The 14,339-nt window shown below is 48.1% G+C and overlaps 1 protein-coding gene across 3 annotated transcripts in view; it reads left to right on the forward strand.

Moving 5' to 3' along the window:
• Positions 1–14,150, forward strand: part of WASHC1 (WASH complex subunit 1) — a 35,598-nt gene extending 21,448 nt beyond the window's left edge. For all 3 annotated transcript variants that reach the window (XM_015865891.3, XM_015865888.3, XM_085540602.1), the window contains 9 exons: positions 4,176–4,287; positions 4,939–5,085; positions 9,143–9,279; positions 9,880–10,015; positions 10,848–11,052; positions 11,523–11,687; positions 12,025–12,183; positions 12,504–12,572; positions 13,142–14,150. In XM_015865891.3, coding sequence (XP_015721377.2) covers positions 4,176–4,287; positions 4,939–5,085; positions 9,143–9,279; positions 9,880–10,015; positions 10,848–11,052; positions 11,523–11,687; positions 12,025–12,183; positions 12,504–12,572; positions 13,142–13,293 — 1,282 coding nt within the window. In that variant the 3' untranslated portion in view covers positions 13,294–14,150. The remainder of the gene's footprint in view (positions 1–4,175; positions 4,288–4,938; positions 5,086–9,142; positions 9,280–9,879; positions 10,016–10,847; positions 11,053–11,522; positions 11,688–12,024; positions 12,184–12,503; positions 12,573–13,141) is intronic.
• The last annotated feature ends 189 nt before the right edge of the window (positions 14,151–14,339 follow it).

The following is a 14,339-nucleotide window of genomic DNA, read 5'->3' on the forward strand; positions in this document are numbered from 1 at the left end:
AGAACCATAAACACCGTCCCTTGTGATTCAAGGGAGGAATTTAATAAAGCTACACTTTGTAAGAAAAAAATAAATAAATGTAAAAAGCAGCTTGAATTTTGGGAAAAAAGCCAAGGGTTTATAGAACAAATTTACAGTGTGTACCTAGAGGTTTAGAATAACAGTGCCCAGCATCTCCCTGCTATCTGTCAGGAATGGAGCCCAGGCTGGGAGGAGACCAGAAATCTGACTTGCCGTGATGTGATCAGTCCTCATTTAAGGAACAACAACAACAACAAAAAAGTCATTTTATACTTTGGCTGCCTTATCCTCCTGTGCAACTTCGTTTCTCATTCTGCTCTGTAATGTTCTTTCTCCTTGGTTGATTGCTTACTTTTGTACTTCAGACATGAAATTGAAGTTCTTTGGTATTCCAAAGAGGTTTGCTCCCAGGCTCTGCTGGCTCACCTTTCTCATTCACCTTGATGTGGAGTTCACTTCTTCTCTCTCCTGTGTCCTAAGTTTTGTTGTCCCTGTCACTTTTGGGTGATGTGTGTGCTGAACATGGACAGCAAAGGGCCTCTTTCTGCTGTGATACTTCTCTCCAGCTCAGTTCTCTTTCCTCAAGCTGCTTTGTTCAGTCATTTTTCTGGTAACCTGTCAGCCTACCTTCAAATCTGCTCTGATTTTATTTTTTCTGATGCTGTCTGATCCCAAGCAAATATAGATGATAAAAATCTCAGTTTTAGCTTGGCCCTATGGACTGCTTGGAGACTAAGAGGAATATGTGGTTAATACCACAGTGGGTAATTGACAGGAAGCATCTTGTGTCTTTCATGCCAAATCCCGAATGCTTCATGTGGTTTTCCCGTGGGAGTAAGAGAACAATAATCTTTCCCCTCTGAGCGGGCACAGATGAAGCAGAGGAGATTTCTCTGTAGCTGCCTGAATATGAGGATTATCAGAGAAGTTATAAGGAGATAATAGGAAATGATAAACTCCATGGCTGCAGATGGGCTGGAAGATGCACAGCCTGTCAGGGCAGTGGTGAGGAGGGGGGAGATATTCCTGAGAACTGCTGTGGATGTTTGGAGTGAGTCTCCTCTAAAATGGGGAAGAACGTGAGGCAGCAAGGTGAGGTTCTAGGAGAAGAGGATCCCTCAGCTAAAGGTGAGGGGTGAGTGGGGCTTGGCAGTATAAAGATTTTAAAGGGACAGAGGATGGGAAAGCTTGAGTCAAAGCAGCTGAAAGATTGGCTTTAATATCTGCATAGATAAAAATAAAAGTCTCTGTGGATTAAGAGATAATCCACTAGATAGATTTAATCTGCCACATGTATTACTTCCCCAAAGAAAAGCACTGGGATGGGAAGGTTGCCTTGGCTCTGTGCCCGGGTTTTGAAGGCAGGTGAATATATTCTTTCTCCTGCAGGCCCCCTTTTCCCTTGTCCCCAGTGCAGGGGAGGGCTGTCCTTGTGCACCTCCTGCTTCTCTGCAGCTCTGAAGTCAAGTTGAATCTAGCTGCGGGAGCTCCTGAAGCAGAAAAGAGTACCGAGAGCAGAGTAACACAGCAGTGACTAATAAGATGGGCACAGGGTAGCTTCAGATGGTGGTTGTGTTCTCAGCTGCCTGGGAACAGGATTCTGAGGGGCAGTAACAAACCATTTTATTAATATTCACCCTTCATGCCCATCCTGCCATTGCTTTTCATATGAACACCACTGGGTAACTCAATCCTTTCAACATGGGGAATGAAGTCTCAATGCAGCACTGCTTCGTATGCTTTGCCCTGTAAATCCTTGGGTACACAGTCCTCCAGCCCTTCGTGTTTCTTGTCTTTACAAACACCACTTTGACTGTAACTTGAACTGTGCACACGTAGCAGTCATACATTCCTTGGAGTTTGTGATGGAATGTCATTGATCAGTTGGATTGAGAGGGTTTAATCATTTTCTGATAGTTACCTTGGTCAGCAAGAAATAAAGCAGTTCTGGTGTGTATTCCTTCTGCCTTGCGTTCTGTGAAGGTGAATCTCAGGTGAAGGTTTTTGGCAGATCTCTTAATGTCAGACTGGCAAATCCTAGAGCAGGGATCATAGGAGAAATCACAGATCACAGGGTGCTTCTGGGGGCAGACAAAGTGACTTGAAACACCTGAGCTGGCACAGAATCACAGAATCACAGAATGACCCGGGTTGGAAGGGACCTCAAGGATCATGAAGTTCCAACCCCCCTGCCTGGCAGGGCCGCCAAACATACACCTTTACTACATCAGGTTGCCCAGGGCCCCGTCCAACCTGGCCTTGAACACTTCCAAGGACGGGGCATCCACAACCTCCTTGGTCAGCACTGGACAGCTTCCTCGCCGTGTGCATGGAGTAGGCAGTCCTGTAGTGCCATTTTGTGGGTGACTCTTAATTATCTAGGAGTAGAAGGGAAGGATGAAGCTGTAGTTGAGTTTCTTCGGAATGGAGAGGAAGAGGTGGTACCTGGGGTGTGTACATAGGTAGCAAGAGAAGAAATTGCCAACTCGTTTGGCCTGCTTGCATTCTGGAGTAATAGGATGGAGAATGGGTACTGGTTTTCAGGCTTTGCTTAAGATTTCCTTCTGGAAGAGAAAAGTTTGCCTCATTGGCCTCTGAGACCTGGGTCTGGGAGTCAGCAGAGTGATGACTAAAAGTGTTTGACACCTTCTCTTAACTTTGAGCTTTTGGAAGGCTTTGCCAAGTTCTTTTAGGACAGAGGTCTACTCACAGGTGAGAGGGAAAATGACATCATTGATTTGAGGGAGAGAGGCAAAGCAGAAATAAATGACTAGTTTTTTTCATCTTTGGAGGAAGTAAAAATAGGCAGGTGCCCCCAGGAGCAGCTCTGGGAATGAGGTCAATCAATACGATTATGAAACATCTGCAAAGGAAGTCAACTGTGAGGTGGGAAAATTGGCTGGAAAGAACAGTTAGAAAAGATTTAGTTCCTCGGGAAGCGTCTCGTGCTTTAACAAAACAAGGCAATGGGACAGCCTTGTGACACATGGAATTTGCTGCAGACAGGTGCTAGGAAATGCATGCTGAAAGGAACAACATAAGCTACTCTGAGAACTATCAAGTATATAAATGATGTGGACTTCCTCCGCTGAGTCGGAGGGAGGGAGTGGGAAGGAAACCATGAACAGATTTGCATTTAGTGTTGGTACAAAATACAAGCTGTTAGGCTGTATTTAAAATAAAAGGATAGGGAAGTGGAGGATTCTACTGAGAGCTGGGATCTCATGAGGTTCAGTTTTGCTCATCTCCCACTCCAAATAGAGTAGAACGGGCTGTTTGCTCTCCTGCCCTGTGAACGAGGGTTTTCATGCCTTCAGAAAGAGGGGTGCATGGTTATAAGCAAGTAGAAACACTTAAATCTGGCTAGAGAAAGAAATGGGGGTCTTTCAGAATGAAAGGGGTTGAGCTGGCTGCTCTCTTGCTGCAGCCAGCAGGAGCCTTTAGTGGAGTCCATTTTTGCACCAGGTGAAAAGACAGCTTTGGTAGAGTTGGAAAGTGTTAATGTTACCTTTGTTACTGGAAGGGATTATACAGACAGAAGGAAAACAGAGCATAGGAGTTCTCTGCTTAAATGCAAAGAGGGACTTGGGGATGGAGTTTAAAGAAAAGACCGAGATTGATTTTTACAGGCACAAAATGGTCCGCTGGAACTCGTTACTACCAAACAATGCTGAAATGAAGTACTATGTCTCCTGAAAGACTGTGGCCACAAAAATATTCTGTGCTGGTTTTGCTGAAGGGATGAAGTTTCAGAACAGTTGTTAGCGTTTGAGCTTGAAGTGGGGCTGCACCTAGTAGTTATGTATGGAGGAGGAGGGTCTCTTCTGAGAAGCTTGTTGTCAGTTGATAACTGCATGTGGCTTTCTTGTTAGCTGTATCTGCAATGAGGCAGGGGGGTTTCTGCACTCAGTTCTCCATCTTATGTTCTGTGCCTCAGCAAGGAGAATGTTGCACAGAGTTGTCTTGTTCCATGTTGGAGCACGTGAGAAACTCTTAATGGGACCAAGACAAGTATCTGACCCAGTGCTATCTTGCCTTGTGAGACAACCCTGACCACTGAGATTCATATCCTTCCCTTTGGTGTGGCCACTGGCTCTTGCCAAAAAATCTCTGGCTTTGGATTCTTACCCTTTAGCAATGTCCTTGTTCCTTAGGATCTCTCAGCGGGTGGAAACCAGCCGGGCACAGCTTCAGGCAATCAGTGAGAGAGTCACGCTCGCACAAGCAAAGATTGAGAAGATCAAGGGCAGCAAGAAGGCTATTAAGGTAGTGACTCCAATGAAAGCTGTCTTCCCTCCTTCTTTCTGTCTTCTATCTTTACCTCTGCAGAAAAACAGCTGCCCATCCACCTCTCTGTGCGTTGCTGCTGAGCAGGAGCTGTGATGAGAATCCCCATTTTGACAAGGCCAGTTAATGATTCTTCAACCCACGGACTACCCAGCTCCTGGCCATATGAGGCCTAAATAAGTTGTTGCCTTAGCTACTACCTTTGAAATGAAACAGCTTTGTGCTTCCCTATGCCCAACGCCCTCTCATTTCATGTTACAATCTTGCATTATTTGAATAGATAGACAGCCTCCCCTCCAATGCATGTTTATCTGTGTAAAACTAGTGGAAGTCTTCCTTTAACCATTCCTGCTGTATTTAATGCAGTGTTTCCAGTTCCCTTCCTACACTTTGAAAGCCTTTCTGCCTCCTGTTGCTTACAGAGAGAGTGAATGTTTGGCATTTCAGCTTTCAAAACTGATGGCCCTCATGATGGTTTCTGTAGAAATAGCCCTTAGGAGCCTGTTGAGTCCAAGGCTCTCCATTCCCACGGGCATCACAGATCATGTGCCTTAATCTACTCCATGTGTTTCTACAGCAGAAGGTTGCTTAGTTGCTGGGATTTTGAAATCCCTCCTTGTCTCTCCTCAGGTATTTTCCAGTGCCAAGTATCCTGCCCCCGAACGGCTGCAGGAGTACTGTTCAATTTTTGCTGGTGCAGAAGACCCAGCTAAACAGAAATGGCCAAGACACAAGATCCAGAGCAAGCACCGAATGCTGGATGAAAAATCCTTGCAGGTAAGGAGGAGGAGAAAAGACCATGAGATGAACAAGAAAAGAGAAGTCTCCTTGATGAAGTAGAACAGAGTTTTAGGTATAGGTGGGGAGCTGAACAGCTGTTGTCTGCAGTAGGTAATGTTTAAGGAGGTGGTGGTGTCAAGTTCCTTGTTTGTGTACTGAGTGACAGGGAGATGCGTCTTAGGATGGTCTGAGAGGTGATAGGTTTGATGTGAAGGAACTCCCCAACAATTTGGTTCAAAGTCTCCTTGCCTGGATTGGAAAGAAGAGAGGACAGGTTGGTATCTGTAAAGGTTACTGCATCTGTGCTGTGCCAGGAGTAGCAGATGTGCTCGTCCTGGCAGGTCAGGGTTCAAGCTGTCAGCTTCCCTGCTTTCTTCCCCTTAAGAGACTTGCTTCCACATCCTTGTATGCCTTGACCCAAAAATAAACCTGCCACTGAATGTTTTATCACGTTAAACCTTCCTGAGTTTTAATGGAGTCGAGGTCTCTGTACAGCGAGGGAGTTATGAATATTTCAGCCAGGCCGGGAAGTGGGGCTGCTGGCCGAATGGACATCTGGCACACTTGGGCAGGGTTTGTGCATCCTTCAAAGCCTGGCAGTATCCAAGGGCACAGCTGCATGGAATTTGTTGTCAGCCAGCTGGGGCAAGCCAACTGCTGTTGTGCTGGCTGTCTGATGCCCCCATCCCATCAGACAGCCTACGGAGAGCAGAGGTACACCAGCATTGACAAGGGAGGGACTGGTGCTGAGGTACAGACCCTCACATAGGGGGAAGACTGAAAAGAGAATTAACTGGTAGAGGCAATGTCCCACATAGAGCAAATGGTGTGCCCATTTGACTTGCCTGCTGGTAAGTTCTGCATGATCTTCTTTGTGGCCTATGTCACTCACCTGCGGTGCCACCCTTCCCCTCACTAAGGTGATCTCTGTTCCATTTTGGAGCTATGCTCTCCATGATCAAGGCTGCCATCACCACAGGGGCGTTTGCAGACCTCATTGGATGTTTGTGCTTCTTCCCTCCTCCTGTGACTCAGTTCTCCCTTTGAGCTATTGCTTTTTTGGGAGGGCCCACAGCTTTGTCAACCATAACTCTTTTGTGGGGTAGGACAGTGCTGTGCTGACAGCTTATGAAAGATAGAAGGACCTGCAAGAGCGGCAGCTGCTGTGCAGTGGGGCTCAGCGTGGTTCAAACACCATCCAGGGGGACAGGGCCTTCTCATCTACAGCTGAGCATGAGCCTGATGTGCCTTGCAGTAATGAAATGTGACAGAGAGAAGTCTAATGTTTGCATTTATACCCTCCTCAATTATTCAGGGCTTTCAGCGGAGGCTCACTGCCTGTTTTCACTTCTAATGAGGGCCTCTTTGCTGGGAGCAGTCACGGTGGCCTTTGCTAATTTCACACACACACACACACACACACACACGCACACTCACACCCCACCAGGAAAGCAAGCTCTGCTCCTGTCATTTTAAGGGTAAGTAATGGCAGCCTGTGCTGAGTGCTCAGGGTTGGTGCTCTGAGGCGAACTGTATGTGGTTCTACAATTTTGTTTTAAAAACACTTCCCTTCTGGGAAATTCTCTTTTGCCCTCCATTCCACAAGCAAATGAAGACTCGGCTGGTGAGAGGACAGAGGCATAGGTTGGTAACATAAGCACCGACAGATGTAGATAGGGTCCTTATGTTAAGCCTGATTCACTGTGTATATGGCTGCGTTAGCATCTAGGCACAGTTAAATGTGAGCTGGCTGCAGCCTTTTAGGGCTTCTAAGGTGCTGGACATTGCCTTTATGGGTGGGATATGCCTGAGTGCTGCAGGGTTCTCCACTGGGACTGGGGAGAGGTCCGACTGAAACTTGCAGGTTACTGGAGATACCTCATTAGACTTCAGCAGTGTCAGCAACCTGAGCTGCCCTGTGTGCTCTGCTGAGTCCACCATAAGTGGAGTCAAACATTTCCTGACTTTTAACTGCTTTTCCAGCTAGCCTCCATTAGCATGAGAGGGAAGGGGTTTCTGATGCATCACCCCAATTCCCATCATAAGATTGCGTGTTAATTAAACCTAAGAACCAGCATGACTTATGTATTGTTAACCATAGGCTCTGAGGGAAAAAAGTGTCTGGAAGTGCACCATACACCATCCTACTAGGTGCTAAATCACCATGTCCAGGTGTTGGAGCATTCAAGCACACTCCAGGACTTCAGTACATTGAGGCTGATGAACCTTTGGCTTACAGTCTTCATGTCACTTTAAGAGCACTCATTCTTAAGTGATATGCCAACCTGCGGAGTTCACAGTTGCAGGATATTATTGATGACAGGTACCTGTTCTGAATATCAAAACAGATGTGGATATTTTAAGGCTTGCACTTTGGTGGCATTTAAATTAAAAAGATTTACATTTCAGAGCAGTACACTTGGTGCTTTTATAACTGCCTTAGATTAGACTTACAAGTAAATGTAGGTAATGGTTGGTTTCTCGCTCCACCCTTGAAGTGACACACAGTCTTCCAATGCTTATTGAAATCAACAAAAAGAGAAGTAAAATATATATATGTATTTGACGCGAGGGCTAAGCGTGTGTGAACAGTTCTGCAGGAACATCAGTGCTCCCTCATGCTTAACAAATCAAGTGTTGCAAAATGAATATTAATGATCAAAAAAGAACCTTTGTTTCTGAATCTCTGCTTCGAGAGTCTCTAAATAACAATTGACTCGTGTATTTTTGCCTATGTGCTGCTGCAGGAACACAAGGTGTTCGTTTCAGTGTATTTTTCACAAGTTGGAATCTGTTATTTGGAGGCACCTCCCAAGTCTTTTCCCACAGCGTTTGTAGACTCAAAGCACCGTACAAACTTGTGGTGGGTTTGCTGAGCTGTGACTAAGCCATTTCACAGCATTTCTGACTACTGAATTCAAACCTGAAATTTCCATTAGTGGAAACTGCTTATGTTGCTGAGCTGAGGTCTTAAAACTGAACCAGCAATGGTCTCCAATTCCCCCCTGCAAGTATAAAGAACATCTGGTAATGCTGGAAGTAGCAAGGCATTAAAAGGCTGTGGGCAGCGTTGGAAGCTGTATCAGCATGGAGCTGAGAGGCTGCTGCTTGTCCCAGGTTGACCAAAGAATGAGTCACAAGGTGCTGAGGAAGGATGTGAGGAGGGGTCTAGGAGGAGAGTTTGCTGTTTCATAGGCTTTCTCTGGGCTCAGGGACAAATTCCTTTCCTCCCTGTAGTGCCGTGCATGCAGCAGTATGTTGTGGTCACTGAACATCATCCCCCAGAGCATCTGGCAGCGGGTGCTGTCATGCTAGCTGAAACGCCGCTCTGATCTGGGATGGCAATTCCTGTGCTCTGTAAAAGTCAAGCAGTTCAGATGTAATAAGTTCTTTTCTAAAGGGAGTTCTATATATTATGCATGAAGTTTTAGAACCAAGAGAGAGGAGATTTCAGTTCATTAGAGTTGAAAACTCCTGCAAATCCCTCAGGCTTTGCAAAACCATCTGGCACGTTCCACCCTGCGCACTCCTGATCTCTCTCCTAGTGAAGACATGCAATTTTTCCCTAACCTTCCTTTGCCTTCTCTGCGTACCCCACCAGTGGGATCACCCCTCCTAAAACATCAGATGAAGGCAGCAGAGGGGAGGTAATAGAGATGTCTGGGGGCTCTGCTTGCATGAAAATGTCTGGTATCTCCCAGCTGGAGACACTATAGCAAACTCCTTGTTCAGACAGAGATGCTCAGTCCCTCCCTCTGGTTATAAGAACCCAAATGGCTGTTTTATTTTGATGGATTCTTGCCACTGGAAACACCAACAGTATCACCCATCTGTGGCACCAAAGACATATTTTATGGGCCTGAACGGATGAGATTCGTCACCTGGGGTTTCAGTTTTGTCTATGTGCTTTCTTGCTCAAAGGGAGGTAGAGAGGGGGAAGTAGAATTCCCAGACTTGGCAGTGGAACCATTAGTGCAGGTTTTGGTGGCTGGGGAGAGCCCACTGGCTTTGTTTTTTTGTAGTGTTTTGCTGCCTATTATCTGTCTTCTTGCAGGAGAAGCTCAAGTACTTCCCTGTGTGTGTGAACACCAAAATTCACCAGGAAGATGATGCAGAAGAAGGTCTTGGCAGCCTCCCAAGGAACATCAGCTCCCTCAGCTCCCTGTTGCTCTTCAACACCACGGAGAACCTGTGAGCTGGCTCAGTACCATGCTTGCCACCTGTCTCTGCTTGTGCCCAGAGGAGCTATCCCTGCCCCAGGGCAGCTGTGCTGCTTGCTTTCCTAGGGATCTTGCTTAGCAGACTCCTGACAGGACAGTGTTTGGTAGCTAGCAAGCCTTTCTCACTCACTCTGCTCCATGGGTGGAATCCTCCACTCACCTGCCTTCAACCCAGCTTAACACTTGTTTTTTTCCTGTCATCATCCTGTAAGTTCTCACCAGCCTTGAGAGCTGTTGTCACTTATACTCTGCCCCATTTGCCTGCTTAGGTACTTTCTCCTGATGGCTCCTCACAACAACATTTGACCACTGTCACTGCTTTAATGTCTCCATTGCCCACACACGCTGCACTTCCCTTTCCCATCTCACTTCACCTCATCCTTCTGCACACACTGAAGAGCTTTAAGTCCTAGCTGAGCTTTCTGCTGCTGGACCTCCTCTTTGTTCCCACTGATTATTTCCCCTCTTTTTCTTGTTCCACCTGCTTGAGTGACTAGGGAGCTCTCCTTCAAGTCCTTCTTGGCTAACACTGTTGAGGTGGCCTCGCTGAAATGTTTGCCTTCTGCCCTAGGTACAAGAAGTATGTTTTCTTGGATCCACTAGCAGGAGCAGTGACCAAGACCCATGTGGCTCTGGAAACAGAGACAGAAGAGAAGCTTTTCGATGCTCCTCTTTCCATCACTGAAAGGGGACAGCTGGACCGGCAGGTGAGATGTAGCCGAGGGGATGTAGTTGCTTCCAAGTCAAGGGTATGTACTTAGCTTTCCTAGAGGAGGAAAAAGCTTTTGTAGGGTGGAGAACAGTAGGGCAATGCTCCACCCCCCGTGGCTGCAGGGTAACTTGCTTATCAAAAAGACCTTGCCTATTTTTGTGCCTGCAGTCCTGATCTGTGCTTAATGGATGAGACAAAGCCCTTAAACTTGGCAGGTGTCTCTCAGTCATTTGCTGGATGGTGTGAGAAGTGTCATGTGATATGATTCACCTTGCTGCTGGACCTCAAAGTTATAGAGGACTTTGGAGACTCCATCACTTGATCATCTACCTCCCTTGTGCTAATTCCAGTAGAGGAGTGGCTGTGAGGTGCCACTGCTGGAAGGTGCCTGAGGGAAGGCTCGTGCCCTATTGTTCCTGCTGGAAAGGGCCACTTGCTAATGAAAATGGAAAGGCCAACCAGCCTGAACAAAGGGGTGTGATGTTTGTTGTGACATGGGGCAGGCAGGGCATCAGTCTATACTGCCCCCACCTGACTGACCTTGTAACAAACACCCTGTAGTGACTGTACCTAGGGCTTTATTGGTGTATGGTTGAATGTGTGGTTTGGGGCTGGGGAAAGGAAGCTGGGAGCTTGTTGGGTCAGACTGGAGATTGTGTTTAGAAAACAAGAGCATAGAGTTGTATGGCCAGCTGAGGGCCAGCCACAGTAGCAAAGCCTACCTGAGAGCCCAGCCTTGGCTGTCATCCACGCTATTCTCTGCAGTGCCCCTGCTTGCTGCAAGGAAATGGAGTGCCTTCACAGCACTGTCCTTTTGTTTCTTTTAGGTAGCTGAAAATTACTTCTATGTGCCAGATCTGGGCCAGGTCCCTGAGATCGATGTGCCATCTTACCTGCCAGACCTGCCTGGCATTGCTGCAGATCTCATGTACAGCGCTGACCTGGGCCCTGGCATCGCACCATCTGCTCCAAGCAGTGCCATTCCAGAGCTGCCCACTTTCAGCACTGAGTCAACGGAGCCTTCACAAGCAGGTATTTCCAGTCACCATTCCCAGGACCCTGTGAAGGATGAAGTGGGAGGGGTTCGCTGGAAGAAGGTGGAATAAGGCAGAAAGTTCCTTAGTGGAGAGGTCAGAAGGGTGCTTTTGGGTCTGAGTCAAAGCTGCAGCCTGCTCAGGTGCTGGCCAGACTCCGGGCCTCTTGCCTCAGGTGACTGCAGAAGCCAAGGAACACTGTGCAGGGAGGGACTGGACTCAGAGCATCAAGGTAAGAATCCCTTGGGTGAGCTGGACAGGCCCAGTGGAATGGAGCTGGGGAACACAGTGAATCTCAGCCCCTGCCTTGGTCATATCTGCTGTAAGAGATGCTGCACAGGGTGAGAGTGCATGGTGCATGCTGAGGGACTTGTATGAGTTGCTGCTGAGGCTTGTGACACTCTCAGCCAAAGCTCTAAGATTGATATTCTCTGAGATTGTTCAGATGCAACTTCTTTTATCTTTCAGACCTTCAGGATCCTGGGCTCTTGCCACCTCCCCCGCCGCCTCCTCCCCCACCTCCTCCTGTTGTGCCAACTATTGTGCCTCCTCCACCGCCCCTGCCACAGCCTACAGCCCCCTCTGAACCGGGCCGGACAGCAAGTGAGGACAGTAGCAAGGCTGTGCCTGCAGGTAAGGGCTGCATACCTCCCATCTGCTTCACCGGCACAATCTAACTCAACTCCTTAGGTTCAGTTCATGCCCTCAGTACCCTTCCAGAATGGCCTCTTTGCCTTACAGTGGAGGAGGGAAGCTGCTCCTGCCTACCTGTGGGGCTGCAGGCCTTCAGTTACATATTGGCAGGCCTCTTGCTGGTTGAGCTAAGTGTGAGCCTGCAACTGAAAGTGTCTACGTCAGGCTCACAGTCCCAAAAAGATGATGGCAGGGCATCAGAGCAGCTCTTTCTGTGAGGATTTGGCTGGGCTTGCAGCTGTACCGGGGCTGATGCGTGTCCTTCCTTTCCCTGCAGCTTCAGTCCAGGGAGCACCAAAGGAAGTGGTGAACCCCTCAACTGGACGTGCCAGTCTCCTGGAATCCATACGTCAGGCAGGGGGCATTGGGAAGGCCAATCTCCGCAGTGTCAAGGAGAGGAAGCTGGAGAAGAAGAAGCAAAAGGAACAAGAGCAAGGTACTGAGGCTCTTATACAAATCTCATCTTCCTTTCTCTCTGCCCTGGGCTGGGGAGTTGTAAGTCTTGAGGAAGACTGGCATCCAGGAGCACAAGGACTGTACAGAGCAGAGAGGTGCTCTCTTCTTACGGGCTGGCATAAGGTCTCAGTATTTCCATTTAGACAGTGCTCTGTGGACTTGGTACACTCAATCTGCAAGGCAAGCATGCATTTTCTAGGTGGACACCCACTCTGTCTCTGGATGTGCTTTTACCTACCTTACTGCTAGGCTCAGACTGACTCTTCCTCCTCAAACTCTTGGGGTTTTGCTCTGTTTCAGTGAGAGCTACGGGACAAGGTGGAGATCTGATGTCAGACCTCTTCAACAAGCTGGTGCTGAGGCGCAAAGGTACTGTCACACAGGGTGGGCTGCTCCTTCCCCCTAGGGAGGAGGTAGAGCTTCTTCAGGCACCTCAATTGTCAGCCACAGCCCTAGAACCAGGGGCAGACCCCTTCCTAGGCCTGTGTGCCATGGCACAGCTGGGTGTGTATTTAGGATGTCTGGGGAATCTCCCATCTCATGATCAGCTGGAAACACCAGAGGGAGCGTGTGCCCAAGGCAAATAACGAGCTCTGAAAACTGCCAGGGAGAGGGGCTCTGCTGGGTGAGGGTGAGACAGCAGTATCCCATAGAATTTCATCAGTGCAAGGGGAGCTGATCCCCTCAGTCACCTTCAGAGCATCTGTGTTGCCCACAGAGGGCAGGGGAGGGCATGGACCTCAGGTGGAGCTCTGCTGAAACAAGGTCTTGAAGGGAGCTGTGGTGCTGTTTAAGCACATCTGCAGTTCTGCTTGCTTGGATCAGCTAGCTGCTAAAGGCACAGTGCCATGAGGCACGTGTTTCACCTCACCTTCACTAAGCCTGCGTGTTCTCTAGGCCCCAGGTGCCACTCACTGGAGCTTTTCCTTCCCTCCCAGGTATTTCAGGGAAAGGGCCGGGAGCCTCAGGAAACCCCGATGTTCCTGGCAGTCCTGCTGGTGCCTTTGCTCGTATGTCAGACTCGATACCACCCCTCCCACCCCCACAGCAGCCCCCAGGTGAAGAGGATGAGGATGACTGGGAGTCATAGATGGTAGCAGTTGTGCATCAGCATGAATCCCAGGACTCTTGAACTATGCACCTTTGAGTCAGCAGGCTGGAAGGACCTACAGAAGGTGGGCTGTGGCATGGGAGGGGCACCCTGTCATTTCTTCTGGAAGAGGGGCAGCAGGAACTAACCACAACCAAATTGTTACCGATGAGGGGTTTTGTTCTGCTGTCTGCTGGTCTCCACCCCAAATACTACAATCCAGTTCAAATCCTGCTGCAACTTACAATGAATCAATAAATCCTGCCTCAGCTGAAGGGCACTGGGGCAGCTTGTGCTCAGAGGATCAGAACAAGTATTGTTCCTGATTTCAAGGGCCCTTGGTCTTGCCTAATGTGGCTGGCGATGGCTGCAGGAGCATCCATGGCAGGCAAACAGTCCTTGCCTCATTTGTTTCCTGCTTGCTGAAGCTCGTGTTTGTTTGGGTGTTACAAGTTCTGAGTCCTTGAAGATGAAGCTGGATAGTGGTGAGTGAGCAAATGAGAGTGAAAGGAGAGAGTCCATCCCTTCACGGAAAAGTCTAATTGCTGGTGCCTCTGTACTTGCTGGTTTCTTTCTGTCCCTGGCTTATGGCAATTCTTTGGCTGTTGCTTTCTGAACATTTGCAATAAAGCTCAAGGAAGGAGGTCTTAGCAGCCTTCTCTCTGATAAAGGAGGGAAACGTGCTCAATAAAGAGTAGCTTAAGGGAAAACCTACCCTCAGCTCAAGCTGGGGCTAACCTTACACCACCACCACCAACCTTAGGGCAGGAGGGTACAAAAAAAAGCCTGTATGCAGTAAAAAGCACAGAGCTATCCTTTGATTAAGATGTTATGATTAAAAGTGACCAAAGGAGAAATGGTGTGCTGCATTATGGGTGTGTCATTATTCCCCTTGAACAATGACTCACTCAGTCCTTCAATCTAGTACCAGCTTAAAGCAAGGCAGAAAGAAGGAGATTAAAAAACTACCCCACATCTTACCTGCCTCGCTGTGTAATTCCAACACAGTACAAACGGCCTGTTACCTTAAAGGTAACAGCTAAAAA

Source organism: Coturnix japonica, chromosome 1 (genome assembly GCF_054131305.1).
Source record: "Coturnix japonica strain WE chromosome 1, WE-NBRP24, whole genome shotgun sequence".
Classification (NCBI taxonomy): Eukaryota; Metazoa; Chordata; class Aves; order Galliformes; family Phasianidae; genus Coturnix; species Coturnix japonica.